Source organism: Coregonus clupeaformis, chromosome 7, assembly GCF_020615455.1.
Source record: "Coregonus clupeaformis isolate EN_2021a chromosome 7, ASM2061545v1, whole genome shotgun sequence".
NCBI lineage: Eukaryota > Metazoa > Chordata > Actinopteri > Salmoniformes > Salmonidae > Coregonus > Coregonus clupeaformis.
In genome coordinates, this window is record NC_059198.1 from 40,497,561 (window position 1) to 40,513,273 (window position 15,713).

At 42.9% G+C, this 15,713-nt stretch overlaps 1 protein-coding gene across 2 annotated transcripts in view; it reads right to left on the reverse strand.

The window, feature by feature from the left end:
* LOC121569179 (lethal(3)malignant brain tumor-like protein 4) overlaps window positions 1-15,713 on the reverse strand; it is a 137,385-nt gene that overhangs the window by 64,141 nt on the left and 57,531 nt on the right. For both annotated transcript variants that reach the window (XM_041879904.2, XM_041879903.2), the window contains exon 17: window positions 7,359-7,432. In XM_041879904.2, the coding sequence (XP_041735838.2) occupies window positions 7,359-7,432 (74 nt within the window). The remainder of the gene's footprint in view (window positions 1-7,358; window positions 7,433-15,713) is intronic.

Consider the following 15,713-nt stretch of genomic DNA (forward strand, 5'->3'; position numbering starts at 1 on the left):
CTCGGGGATTCGACCCAGCAACCTTTCGGTTACTGGCCGAACGCTCCTACCCACCAGGCTACCTGCCGCCCCAGGTAGCCTGGCGGTTTAGCGTGAACAATATTTGTTTAAAATGTTGAGAATTACCATATGTGTACCATAACAACAACCACAGTATACACTCTACTAGAGCCATGATATTATGACAAAGGATACTGGGTACATAAGACTGGCTATACACAGATAAAGCATTCAAATCAAGTCGGCAGACTCTACAAACTGCATTGCAATTACAGTTTCTATAAGCCACTAAGTCAAAATAAACAACTGTTCTGAATCCCTGCACATGCACAATAACTCACCATGCAGACACAAAGGGCTTGAGCAATCATTAATGCACGCACACACACACACACACACACACACACACGCACACACAGCACTATTGCATTGACAAAGACAGCTCAGCAAAGAGACCATACATTACTAAGCATACCCAGTTCATGACCCCCTCCCTCCTTCTCCCCTCATCACACCGAAAGCAGCAGCTGATAAGACATGCAGACCCTGTTTAGGTGATGACTGCGTGGTGGTGGTCTCGCCCTAGTTATTGGTCGAGCTGGCCATACAGATTACCCCTCTGCTGCTATGGTAACAGACAGATTATACGGCGCTAGGGCTGCCTACTGCCCCTAAAGCCAAAATAATAGTAATTAAAAATGGCACTGATTATCCGCCTGTCCTCACAACAGTGACTGGCAATGCTGTCTATACCAACTTGGTATCAAAACTAGGATTTTCGTAGATGGCATAGCACTAGGGCTGACCCCATTTAGTCGACTGTTCGATTGTTTGGTCGATAGGCTGTTGGTCGACCGAGATTTCTTTAGCCGAGCAGTCAAATATATATTTTTTTCTTCATGGTGATTGGCGCCTGTCTGAGTGGACTAATCCATTGCGGAGGCCACAGGGATGGCTCAGTCCATCACTCTAAGACATGTGATACTGAAATTGTATATGGTTATATTAGTAAAAATAATGGTGCAACACTAATAAATCGAATATTATTTTATAACAAATGCGCTTTCCCCCGCGTTGGATATGGTCGCTGTCCGCGGTTCTGAAACATAATCTTCAGTGCGTCGTAGAATTGGCACCTTTCCCTATGTCGCTATGTGCATAATAGCAAAGTTAACCAGCATATTGGGATTGAGAACAATGCGGCGGAGGCAGCAGCAGCACAGACGGGGAAACAACCCTTGCCTTAGCCTGTCTAAGAAAATTGAGGAGAGAGGAAACTCCAACATAATCAGGCCTATAATCAATAGCCTAACTGTTAAATGTGCCTGGCTTTATAAATCAAAGACAGAGAGAAAGAAAGAAAGAAGGGAGAGAGCTGCACATCACATGGTGAATCTTCAAAATGGTGTAGAGTAGTGAGAGTGAAGAGTGCTGTGTCATTCTGCATGTGCCCAATTAGACACAGGAAAGACACTCTTCAACTGTTACTCCACAGTGGGAACTGGGAATGCAAGTCACGAGTCAAGATATTTCAATGGAGGATAGTGAGAATGACTTGATTACAATAACACAATCATTCAGCACATTAACATAATTCACATTTTACATTTTAGTCATTTAGCAGACGCTCTTATCCAGAGCGACTTACAGTTAGTGAGTGCATACATTTTTTTTCATACTGGTCCCCCGTGGATAGATTGTCCTGACACTCAGAAGTGTATTCTACCCTACGACAGTTATTAATTAATCAAAACCCGAATATGATTATCTTCTAGGGTGGGACAAGAAATGTAGAAAGATTGAGACAGAAAGAGAAAGACAGACAGAGAGAGAACTAGACAGAGAGAAAATACATGGCGTTAGACCTGGCTGTCAAGCCTGTCGATACTCCCATAAAAATAAAAAAAACATGCACTTCTCATCCGGTCAGCCCAGGCAGCAGCAGGACATGTTTGTGTATGTGAGAGATCATTTGGCCCAGCATGTCACAGCGCATCAGTCAAACCATCCCTTCAAAATGACCATGTGGAGAAAGCCACAGTGTGAATCTGGCCACAGTGTGGTGCTGAGGTCCAGGTCACCAGAAACAGTAGAGACACATTGCTATTGTGCTCAAAGTAATTAATTATATCTCTAGGCTTTTCTCTCTCTCTCTCTCTCTCTCTCTGATGGCTATTTAACAGTCTGATGGCCTTGAGATAGAAGCTGTTTTTCATTCTCTCTGTCCCAGCTTTGATGCACCTGTACTGACCTCACCTTCTGGATAATAGCGGGGTGAACAGGCAGTGGCTCGGGTGGTTGATGTCGTTGATTATCTTTTTGGCCTGGAGGGCGGGTAGTTTTATCTGTGACATCGGGTGCTGTAGGTGTCCTGGAGGGCGAGTAGTTTGCCCCCGGTAATGCGTTCGGCACCACCCTCTGGAGAGCCCTACGGTTGCGGGTGGTGCAGTTGCCATACCAGGCGGTGATACAGCCCGACAGGATGCTCTCAATTGTGGATCTGTAAAAGTTTGTGAGGGTTTTAGGTGCCAAGACACATTTCTTCAGCCTCCTGATTCACCACACTGTCTGCGTGTGTGGACCATTTCAGTTTTAAAGTGATGTGTACGACAAGGAACTTTAAGCTTTCCACCTCCACTGCGGTCCCGTCGATGTAGATAGGAGGGTGCACCCTCTGCTGTTTCCTGAAGTCCACGGTCATCTCCTTTGTTTTGTTGACGTTGAGTGAGAGGTTATTTTCCAAGCACCACACTCCCAGACCCCTCACCTCCTCCCTGTAGGCTGTCTTGTCATTGTTGGTAATCAAACCGACTACTGTTGTGTCATCTGCAAACTTGATGATTGAGTTGGAGATGTGCTTGACCACGCAGTCATGGATGAACAGGGAGTACAGGAGGGAGCTGAGCACGCACCCTTGTGGGGCCCCAGTGTTGAGGATCAGCGAAGTGGAGAGGTTGTTTCCTACCTTCACCACCTGGGGGCTGCCCGTCAGGAAGTCCAGGAACCGGTTGCACAGGGCGGGATTCAGACCCAGGGCCTCGAGCTAAACATGCCCTCGTAAAACTGACTATCCTACGATCCTTGACTTCGGCGATGTCATTTACAAAATAGCTTCCAACACTCTACTCAGCAATTTGGATGTAGTCTATCACAGTGCCATCCATTTTGTCACCAAAGCCCCATATACTACCCACCATTGCGACCTGTATGCTCTCGTTGGCTGGCACTCACTACATATTCGTTGCCAAACCACTGGCTCCAGGTCATCTATAAATCTCTTCTAGGCAAATCCCCGCCTTATCTTAGCTCATTGGTCACCATAGCAACACCCACCCGTAGTATGCGTTCCAGCAGATATATCTCACTGGTCATCCCCAAAGCCAACACCTCCTTTGGTCGCCATTCCTTCCAGTTCTCTGCTGCAAATGACTGGAACGAACTGCAAAAATCTCTGAAGCTGGAGACACTTATCTCCCTCACCATCTTTAAGCATCAGTTGTCAGAGAAGCTTACCGATCACTGCACCTGTACACAGCCCATCTGTAATTAGCCCACCAAACTACCTCATCCCCATATTGTTATTTATATCTCTATTTGCACATCATCTTCTGCACATCTATCACTCCAGTGTTAATACTAAATTGTAATTATTTTGCACTATGGCCTATTTATTGCCTTACCTCCATAACTTACTACATTTACACACACTGTATATAGATTTTCTATTGTGTTATTGCCTGTACGTTTTGTTTATTCCATATGTAACTCTGTGTTGTTGTTGTTGTTATCGCACTGCTTTGCTTTATCTTGGCCAGGTTGCAGTTGTAAATGAGAACTTGTTCTCAACTGGCTTACCTGGTTAAATAAAGGTGAAATAAATATAAAAAATAATAATGATGAGCTTGGAGGGTACTATGGTGTTGAATGCTGAGCTATAGTCAATGAACAGAATTCTTACATAGGCATTCCTCTTGTCCAGATGGGATAGGGCAGTGTGCAGTGTGATGGTGATTGCATCATCTGTGGATCTATTGGGGCGGTAAGCAAATTGAAGTGGATCTAGGGTGACAGGTAAGGTAGAGGTGATATGATCCTTGACTAGTCTCTCAAAGCACTTCATGATGACAGAGGTGAGTGCTACGGGGCGATAGTCATTTAGTTCCGTTACCTTTGCTTTCTTGGGTACAGGAACAATGGTGGCCATCTTGAAGCATGTGGGGACAGCAGACTGGGAAAGGGAGAGATTGACTATGTCCGTAAACACACCAGCAAGCTGGTCTGCGCATGCTCTAAGGACGTGGCTAGGGATGCCGTCTGGGCCGACAGCCTTGCGGGAGTTAACATGCTTAAATGTCTTACTCACGTCGGCCATGGAGAAGGAGAGGCCACAGTCCTTGGTAGTGGGCCTCGTCGGTGGCACTTTGTTATCCTCAAAGTGGGCGAAGAAGGTGTTTAGCTTGTCTGGAAGCGAGACGTCGGTGTCAGCGACGTGGCTGGTTTTCCTTTTGTAGTCCGTGATTGTCTGTAGACCCTGCCACATACGTCTCGTGTCTGAGCCGTTGAATTGCGACTCCACTTTGTCTCTATACTGATGTTTTGCCAGTTTAATTGCCTTGCGGAGTGAGTAGCTACACTGTTTGTATTCTGCCATATTCCCAGTCACCTTGCCATGGTTAAATGCGGTGGTTTGCGCTTTCATTTTTGCGCGAATGCTGCCATCTATCCACGGTTTCTGGTTAGGGTACGTTTTAAGGATATGTGGTTTCCAGTTTGCATAAAGTCCAGTGAAGTTCTTTGAGGGCCGTCGTGGTATCGGCTTGAGGGGGGATATACACGGCCGTGAATATAACCGAAGAAAATTATCTTGGGAGATAATACGGTCGGCATTTGATTGTGAGGTATTCTAGGTCGGGTGAACAAAAGGACTTGAGTTCCTGTATGTTACTACAATTACACCATGAGTCGTTAATCATGAAACACACACATCCGCCCTTCTGCTTCCCAGAGAGATATTTATTTCTGTCTGCGCGATGAACTGAGAACCCATCCGGCTGGACCGATTTCGACAGAATATCCCCAGAGAGCCATGTTTCCGTAAAACAAAGTATGTTACAGGCCCTGATGTCTCTCTGGAAAGAAATCCTTGCCCTGAGCTCGTCGGTCTTGTTATCCAAAGACTGAACATTAGCGATTAGTATACTTGGAAGCGGTGGGTGGTGTGCCCGCCTCCTAAGTCAAACCAGCAGGCCGCTTCGAGTGCCTCTCCGGCGATGTTTTGGGTCAGCCGCTGGAATCAGTTCAATTGCCCTGGGGAGAGCAAACAAAGGATCTGCTTCGGGAAAGTCGTATTTCTGGTCGTAATGCTGGTGAGTTACTGCCGCTCTGATATCCAATAGTTTTTCCCAGCTGTATGTAATGATACAAAACACTTTCTGAGCTAATAATGTAAAGAAATATACATTAAAAAAACAAAATACTGCAAAATTTCCTAAGAGCTAGTCGCGAGGCCGCCATCTTCGTCGGCGCCAAGAATGGTTGTTCTAAGACTAACCAAACATCAGCTTCACACCTGTCACCGTCTTTCACATCTGTCCCTTTCAGAGGGGGTTTCAGCTGTGAGGGAGTCCAAGGGTGGGGTGACCTGGCAAGTCTCTTCTGATCACTTGCCATCCCACAGTTACCGAAAAAGTCCCACAAAACAACGGAGGACAGGAATGACAAGAATGGGCTTTCCTGCAGGGAGTGAGAAGAATGAGATTCTTGAGTGTTCTTCAGTTTAATTGCTCATTGTGTGGTGTTCTCTAACCATCTTATCACATTGCCGGTACAGAATGTACTGAATGAAATCCAGGCCCCAGAATCATCCTTCACAGTAGAGTAGGGTTCAGTTTGGTTAGTTCGTTGAGGCAGCAGAGGACAAACTCATGGCAGAAGCAATTGGGGCCTTATGGCCTGGAGGTAAGGCGAGTGTGGTGTGGTTTGTGTGCACAAGTGTGTGTGTAGGTATGTGTGTGTGGTGTCTGTGTGTGTGTGTGTGACATGGTCTGTGTGTGTGTGTGTGTGTGTGTGTGAGGCCTGCCTGGTTGGCTACTCCGGCTGTGGCAGTAATGCGTTCTGTCGTCACATCTAGAGCTCTTTCACCTCCTGTTATCGTCCTCACGGAGTTGGAAGAGCTGTCGTCGCGGGTAGTGGAGCTAAAATTAGTTACTCACTCCGATCCACAGCCGGTGAAATGCACTCGGCCTGAAAGAATACAAAACAGGGCTCCTTCCAGACGACGGCGTGTCTCTTTTTCCTTGGGAGAAACTGACTGCTTAACGGAAAAAATACAAACACGCACAAACACTACCCCTCCCTGTGACCCCCCCCCTCTCCTGCTGACCGCAATGAAATATTCCAAATGGGATGGGTTGCCATGGAAACCACCCACCAAATCATAGCAATCAATGAAGCTATCCGAATACATAGAGGAATCTAGATGTTATCGGGCCTCGCCAATGTTTTGAAAAGAAAAACTAAACTAAAGATCTGTGTTTTTTTCCCTATAGGTTTTGAACCAGTCTCAAAACTCAATTACACCTGTGCTCACAGTAATCAAAATGAGTGACTGCGAGGCCAGGCAATCCAGTGACTTATGACTAATACTTCCTTGCTACTTGAAAATGCCCAATTTCACAGAGAAATCACCCCAGTAACAACCGTGATTGACATCAATTACCTCAAGTGAAATTGGGGTCTCCAACTCTCCAGTGATGTATATTGCTCTCTCGCACAACCAGCCATCTTCGTGGAGAATAACTACCTGTCAGATGCTAAGCAGCCGGTAAGCCACTTATACAATATAAAAAGAAAAACCTGTCACTAGCTGAATAGGTTTGGGTGAGGAGACTCGACAATAAAAAGGCATTACAAAGTGTTTAGTGGGCAGGCAGCGCGCGCCCCCCCACACAGGAACATGGTCCATGAATAAGAGGAGAGTTAGAGAGGTTAATTCCTTAATGCTGAAAATCAATATTACTAATAGTGAAGCCATAACATTATTTACGCATTAGGAAACTGCTCTGTGTTGAATGGGGAGTTTATATTGGCATTTATAGATAGGTCTATGCCGTTCAGTATTCTCCACCCAACAAATTTTTGTGTGAGTATGTGAGTGAAAGATGCTCTTGTTGCGTTGAGTCACTTGTGGCGCCGGCTGCCAGAAGGTACGGTGGAAATAACTGGAGGTAATGTATTATCTCCAGCACTGATAACATACGACACTCCAGAGAGCAAGCAGAGCGAGGGAAAGCATCCAGGATGTCAATAATTCCATTAACGACAACCTTTGAACCATCTACCCCAGCTGTTTCAATTACCTGTGATCACGCTATTCAGGTCAATCTCTTCCTCCTCCTCTTTGACTCGCAGATATTTTGTTGACTGGGCGAGCCTGAGGATGGATGGATGGAAAGAAAGAAAGAAAGAAAGAAAGAAAGAAAGAAAGAAAGAAAGAAAGAAAGAAAGAAAGAAAGAAAGAAAGAAAGAAAGAAAGAAAGAAAGAAAGAAAGAAAGAAAGAAAGAAAGAAAGAAAGAAAGAAAGAAAGAAAGAAAGAAAGAAAGAAAGAAAGAAAGAAAGAAAGAAAGAAAGAAAGAAAGAAAGAAAGAAAGAAAGAAAGAAAGAAAGAAAGAAGAAGAAAGAAAGAAAGAAAGAAAGAAAGAAAGAAAGAAAGAAAGAAAGAAAGAAAGAAAGAAAGAAAGAAAGAAAGAAAGAAAGAAAGAAAGAAAGAAAGAAAGAAAGAAAGAAAGAAAGAAAGAAAGAAAGAAAGAAAGAAAGAAAGAAAGAAAGAAAGAAAGAAAGAAAGAAAGAAAGAAAGAAAGAAAGAAAGAAAGAAAGAAAGAAAGAAAGAAAGAAAGAAAGAAAGAAAGAAAGAAAGAAAGAAAGAAAGAAAGAAAGAAAGAAAGAAAGAAAGAAAGAAAGAAAGAAAGAAAGAAAGAAAGAAAGAAAGAAAGAAAGAAAGAAAGAAAGAAAGAAAGAAAGAAAGAAAGAAAGAAAGAAAGAAAGAAAGAAAGAAAGAAAGAAAGAAAGAAAGAAAGAAAGAAAGAAAGAAAGAAAGAAAGAAAGATTATTTTACAGCGAGAAAGCGATTCACTACTGGGGCCAGAAGATTACAAAACAAACAAGCATTGAGGTGGAACTGCTTTTAAGTCATAACAACGTAGCGAATATAAATCTGGGATGGCTTACATAAAATCTATATATCGTCATTGTATAACAAGATATCCTATTATAAAGCACACATATACGTATCTACTTTATAGCATTCACATCATTGTACCATCTTACAAACTGCTGTACATCGATGGGCCATGTGCTCTTGGCAGAGAAAAATACCAGCGTCTAGTGCTGAGGTTACAGTAATGATAGCTCTGTGGATAGTGCTTATGATAGCATGTCCACAGCGATTGGGTGCTAGCTGAAAGGGGGGCTGTGATGCAGGTTGGCAGGGCAGTCTCTGTTGACGGTAAAGTAGACTGTAGGAGAAACACCATAGAGCCACACCTGATCCAGGTCTTTCTCATGAAGATAAAACAACAGATTGTACAACTTATAAAGGCTTTATATAGCATACATAAAAGGCTTCATAAGCACTACAGAAAGGCTTCATAAACACTACATAAAGGATTAATATACACTACATAAATGCTTCATAAACACTACATAAAGGCTTCATAAGCACTACATAAAGGCTTCATAAACACTACATAAAGGCTTCATAAGCACTACATAAAGGCTTCATAAGCACTATATAAAGGCTTCATAAGCACTACATAAAGGCTTCATAAATCATCTATGTGTATGTGATACTTTATAAATGTTGTATAAAGGATGACATAATCATTCCCACTGTAGGATGATTTGCCAAATGTGACATAAAACACTATCTATGCTTATAGACCATTTATAGAGTATGACATATGATTTTAGATGATTTATGAAGCATTTATGTAGTGCTTATGAAGCCTCTATGAGAAATCAATCAATCAAATGTTATTTAGAGAGTAACATTTCTTACAGGGGATGAATTTCAAAGTGCTTAACAAATAAAATAATAAAAAGGTGTGAATATAAAACCCCAAAATGTATTCTAAATGACCTGGAACAGGTGTCTATGGGGTCAAATTACAGCAACGCACAATACTTTGGCAATGCAGGTCTTCAAAAAGTTATGGCTACGGTAATATGGATGGCTACGGAATTATTCTCTCATCTCTTGTAATAGCTGTGAGACATCTTCTTGTATGTGTTCAGAGGCAATGAAATGAATGCATGATGCATGTCCCGAATATGCCTGGGGGAACGATTGAGCTCAGGGGGGCGCATTAGAGTAGAATAATTAGAAAGGACATGGCTATATACATAAATGACATTGACTTAAATGGGAATGTCTGTTATACAGTAGTAATTATACGGCAGCACAACTTTTAATGCGTCTCCTCCCAAAGGCATAACACCTGTCTGCTCCATTTGGGAGAAGTCCTCTCATTGTCATGTTCTGTCAGACAGTGATTTAAAGGAGACTATACTGAGCCTCTACCCTTCCTCCAAGATGATGCTACCTCTACAGGAAGATACTGACATAGATCTAAGCAGTCAGAGACCATACCTGAATCCCCAATCAAATCAAATCAAATCTACTGTACAATGCACATCCCATCCACACAGATACGGAAACGCTAGACCCTACTGTTAGAGAGAAGATAGTGACTGATGATGAGGGGAACAAGAATAGTTGGAATTCTATCTACTATGTAAACATGTGGCTAGATGGTATCTGTACTTACCATGATTATTGTATGCATATAATTTGTTAAATGTTATTTTGTTTTGAGTACAAGGGAAAAGGTACTGTGTTTACTAGTGTCTTGTAAGCCCATGTGAGCTGGGCACCGGTAGGTGTATGACACTTCATAAATAAATCATAAAAATAAAAAATAAAATAAAAGTCCAGTCAAACATTTTGTACCGCAAACTATTGAGAACCACTGAAATGATACACTTTTAATTTAGACCTTCAGACTACAGTAAGCCTCGTCCCATACTGCATTAGCTATAGCCAACTCTTCTATCATTGTCAAATGGGTAGTGCGGGATTTACGGCTTCAATAATCCAGTGAGATAGTGAAAATGAAAAAACCTTTTGAATTGTTGATTTAATCCAAAAAGCCATTTTTATTGTGTTATAATGGACTTTAGAGTGGTATAACCTTAAATTCCCCATATTAAGAATTTAAATACAATTTAAATCAAATCCAAACAAATCTACTGCACAATGCACATCCCTTTTTTTGCTCTTTAATTATTAAATTTTTTAGTTATCTGTTTTTTGTAAGTTAGCATTTCACTGTAAGGTCTACACTTGTTGTATTCGACGCATGTGGCAAATAAAATTTGATTTGATTTAAGAACTAACCTTTTTTGAGTTGGCCATTTTATTCAAATATGTGCTAAAATGCCATATGCTTTGTGTTACAGTGGATTTTAGAGGGGCCTAACTTTAAATGTCCAGTACAAATGCTTTGTAAACAGTGTGCAGTATGTCATGCCTTACTCTGACAGAAGAGGTGGCTACAGCATATACAGTACAGTCGTGGTCAAAAGTTTTGAGAATGACACAAGTATTGGTCTTCACAAAGTTCGCTGCTTCAGTGTTATGAGATATTTTTATCAGATGTTACTATGGTATACTGAAGTATAATTACAAGCATTCCATAAGTGTCAAAGGCTTTTATTGACAATTACAATAAGTTTATGCAAAGAGTCAATATTTGCAGTGTTGACCCTTCTTTTTCAAGACCTCTGCAATCCGCCCTGGCATGCTGTCAATTAACTTCTGGGCCACATCCTGACTGATGGCAGCCCATTCTTGCATAATCAATGCTTGGAGTTTGTCAGAATTTGTGGGTTTTTGTTTGTCCACCCGCCTCTTGAGGATCGACCACAAGTTCTAAATGGGATTAAGGTCTGGGGAGTTTCCTGGCCATGGACCCAAAATGTTGATGTTTTGTTCCCCGAGCCACTTAGTTATCACTTTTGCCTTATGGCAAGGTGCTCCATCATGCTGGAAAAGGCATTGGTCGTCACCAAACTGTTCTTGGATGGTTGGGAGAAGTTGCTGTCAGAGGATGTGTTGGTACCATTCTTTATTCATGGCTGTGTTCTTAGGCAGAATTGTGAGTGAGCCCACTCCCTTGGCTGAGAAGCAACCCCACACATGAATGGTCTCAGGATGCTTTACTGTTGGCATGACACAGGACTGATGGTAGCGCTCACCTTTTCTCCGGACAAGGTGTTTTCCAGATGCCCCAAACAATCGGAAAGGTGATTCATCAGAGAAAATGACTTTACCCCAGTCCTCAGCAGTCCAATCCCTGTACCTTTTGCAGAATATCAGTCTGTCCCTGATGTTTTTCCTGGAGAGAAGTGGCTTCTTTGCTGCCCTTCTTGACACCAGGCCATCCTCCAAAAGTATTTGCCTCACTGTGCGTGCAGATGCACTCACACCTGCCTGTTGCCATTCCTGAGCAAGCTCTGCACTGGTGGTGCCCCGATCCCGCAGCTGAATCAACTTTAGGAGACGGTCCTGGTGCTTGCTGGACTTTCTTGGGCGCCCTGACGCCTTCTTCACAACAATTGAACCTCTCTCCTTGAAGTTCTTGATGAACCGAAAAATTGTTGATTTAGGTGCAATCTTACTAGCAGCAATATCCTTACCTGTGAAGCCCTTTTTGTGCAAAGCAATGATGACGGCATGTGTTTCCTTGCAGATAACCATGGATAACAGAGGAAGAACAATGATTTAAAGCACCACCCTCCTTTTAAAGCTTCCAGTCTGTTATTCTAACTCAATCAGCATGACAGAGTGATCTCCAGCCTTGTCCTCGTCAACACTCTCACCTGTGTTAACGAGAGAATCACTGACATGATGGCAGCTGGTCCTTTTGTGGCAGGGCTGAAATGCAGTGGAAATGTTCATTTTCATGGCAAAGAGGGACTTTGCAATTAATTGCAATTCATCTGATTACTCTTCATGACATTCTGGAGTATATGCAAATTGCTATCATCAAAACTGAGGCAGCAGACTTTGTGAAAATTAGTATTTGTGTCATTCTCAAAACTTTTGACCACGACTGTACAGTACAGGTCTACTTCAGACTATGACACTAAATACATTGTGTACAGTGAAAGCCGTGCTTTTGAATTGAGAGTGACAGTGAATAGGAGATAAATAAATGAAGGCACTAAAGGAAGTTCCCATGGAGAAGTCCTGTCAGTATTTCCAAGACTGGCCACAGACAGAAATAACCTTGAGGATCAGCCAAGTTGAGCCAACGCTATCCCAGAGGAATACGTTGTTGATGTTTCATAATACACAAACCAGCTCAAAGAGAATCAAGTTCATTATTCCACATCATTTCAAACTCTCAAGGAGTCTCGTCTCCCCGATTGAATGTAGAGCCGACAAACATTGAATGATTAATGAGATGAAAAGAGGTCGTCCCAGGAAACTAATCAAGCATTAATTAAATATATATTTTTTAATTAAATTGTTAATGAATTAAACAAATGGGTGGATGAATCCTTTAGAAAGTGACTTTGTGCATATAAAAAATATGCAATTTATATGTGTTCATCATCCTTTCTCAAGGAGATTAAGGTCAGAATATGATAAAGATGAGCCAAATGTAAATCTCTGCTGCATTGCTGCACTCAAACAATGGACTAGAGAATAACGCAATACTGGGTTTTATTTTCACTGCATCTTGAGGGAGGCATGCCAGATCAGGAAATATTGATATACATGTCTTACATAACAAGCTCCAATGTATTTTGGTAAAATATAGCCGGATCAACCACGATACTTATGTCAAGTAACTGTTCCTAATTTTAGGCTTGTGTGACACTCTTCTTTTCCCCCATTTTTTATATAACATCAGCCTTACATAATGTTCAAGGCGTGCAGTAATCTTTCACATGGTTTAATCATCAGCTCCTCGTCCTAAACCTACACACAGGAGAACATGGCTAGTGCGGGCTGTATGAGGGGAAACCATTCAATATCAATCACACTGGGATGCAGGGTTTTCTAATCTGCTCGCTCTAAATGGCATTACCGCACACGCACTCTCTCTCTCCGTCTCTTCCTCTCTCTCAGGAGCCATCTGCAACAGTATGGCTCGTTAATGACAGAGCATTTGCATTTACATGAGCTTTGGACGGGTGGGTGTCTGGGTCGTTGATGTGTCTCCCACACCACATCAGTATGGTGACAGGGGAAGTCAAATCATAGTGGCCGAGTTATGATAGGGGTTAAAACACAATCTGAAGGGATCTGTAGCCATTTCATGGCTGAAGTTGTGATGGATCAGACTGTGGCTATAAATGTCTTGTGGCAGTATTTGGTTTGACTTGAATCGATGCCGCAGATACAGTAGAGCTCTGTTCTTTTTCAAATAGGTTTTGTGGGCTTATGGAGATTGGAGGTTCAATTGAATCAATCCAGCTTTATGGGTGAGTGAGTGTGTGTGTGTAAACTCCTGCCTCGTGTCTCTGTGATCTGCACTGCATCTCAGTGCTCTGACCACAGTAACCACAGAGACAGACAGAGCGAGTGTGGCCCAGGAATGGTTCTGGATCAGTGACCTTGCATTAACACCCTGTCAACCCCACCAAGAGGAACCCCAGGGGGCCTCGCTAAGAGCCGGGTGTCAGAGCAAGCGCCCGTCTAAAAACGCCCTGTTAGAGAGTACAGAGAGCCAGAGTTGTGACGGTGACACAGAGCTGGGGACCGCTGCAGTCCCGCTCTGAGACTCAGAGAGAGGAAACACAGGTGGTGCTATATGATGAGATGACTAACACTTTCATACATTATTGACAGAAGAAGAAATTGGACTTGGAGGTGACACCGATTCACAAAAGTAAGATTCAGAATTCTCTGGAGTTTTTCTATGACAAGATGGCTGCCGTTTGGAAGATGACCAGGGCACGGTTTCCTAAAAGCATCTTAAGGCTAAGTTCACCATTAAAACCAGTGAGCCTTAAGATGCTTTCGGGAAAGCAGGCCCTGACCTCCTAAACTACTGCTAAATATTTTTTCACTAAAAGAAAAATATGCCGATTTAATTTCAAGAAATTTAGTTGAGCTCCTCTCACTCAAAAACCCATCACCTGCCACACGTATCCTAACAGCATGGTCAACAAATATTACTGTATAGTTCACCAGAGAAACCGTTCTTGTCTGAAGATGGTGGTGGAGTGGCAATCTTTACCAAAGAACACCTTCAGTGTTCAGTTGTCTCCACCAAGTCTGTCCCCAAACAATTTGATTTGCTGGTTTTAAGCATTAAACTTTCAAATAACTCTTTGTTGACTGTTGCTGGGTGTTATCGTCCTCCATCAGCACCGGCCTGTACCCTACCTGCCCTAAGCTCTCTCCTGGCCCCTTACACTAAGTCTGAATTTGTCCAACTAGGTGACCTAAACTGGGACATACTTAAACCACCTGACCAAATCCTAAAGCAATGGGACTCCCTTAATCTTTCTCAGATTATTACCAATACCACAAGGTATGACTCCAATCACCCAGAAAAGGCTACTCTCCTTGATGTTATCCTCACAAATAATCCTGATAGGTATCAGTCTGGTGTTTTCTGTAATGACCTGTCCTGATTTGTCATAGATGCTTGCTAAAAAACTTTAATGAGCAAGCCTTCCTTCATGACCTGGCCTCTGGAAATTGGTATAGAATCAGCTTGATCCCCTCTGTCGAAGACGATTGGACTTTCTTTTTTGATATTATCAGTGGTATAGAGAAAGATGGAGAGAGAGAGAAAGGTCAGTGAACAGATGGAGTGTTCCTAATCTCAGCTTGTTACCTGTATAAAAGACACCTGTCCACAGAAGCAATCAATCAATCAGATTCCAAACTCCACCATGGCCAAGACCAAAGAGCTCTCCAAGGATGTCAGGGACAAGATTGTAGACCTACACAAGGTTGGAATGGGCTACAAGACCATCGCCAAGCAGCTTGGTGAGAAGGTGACAACAGTTGGTGCGATTATTCGCAAATGGAAGAAACACAAAATAACTGTCAATCTCCCTCGGCCTGCGGCTCCATGCAAGATCTCACCTCGTGGAGTTACAATGAGCCCAGAACTACATGGGAGGATCTTGTCAATGATCTCAAGGCAGCTGGGACCATAGTCACCAAGAAAACAATTGGTAACACACTACGCCGTGAAGGACTGAAATCCTGCAGCGCCCGCAAGGTCCCCCTGCTCAAGAAAGCACATATACAGGCCCGTCTGAAGTTTGCCAATGAACATCTGAATGATTCAGAGGAGAACTGGGTGAAAGTGTTGTGGTCAGATGAGACCAAAATCGAGCTCTTTGGCATCAACTCAACTCGCCGTGTTTGGAGGAGGAGGAATGCTGCCTATGACCCCAAGAACACCATCCCCACCGTCAAACATGGAGGTGGCAACATTATGCTTTGGGGGTGTTTTTCTGCTAAGGGGACAGGACAACTTCACCGCATCAAAGGGACGATGGACGGGGCCATGAATCGTCAAATCTTGGGTGAGAACCTCCTTCCCTCAGCCAGGGCATTGAAAATGGGTCGTGGATGGGTATTCCAGCATGACAATGACCCAAAACACACGGCCAAGGCAAC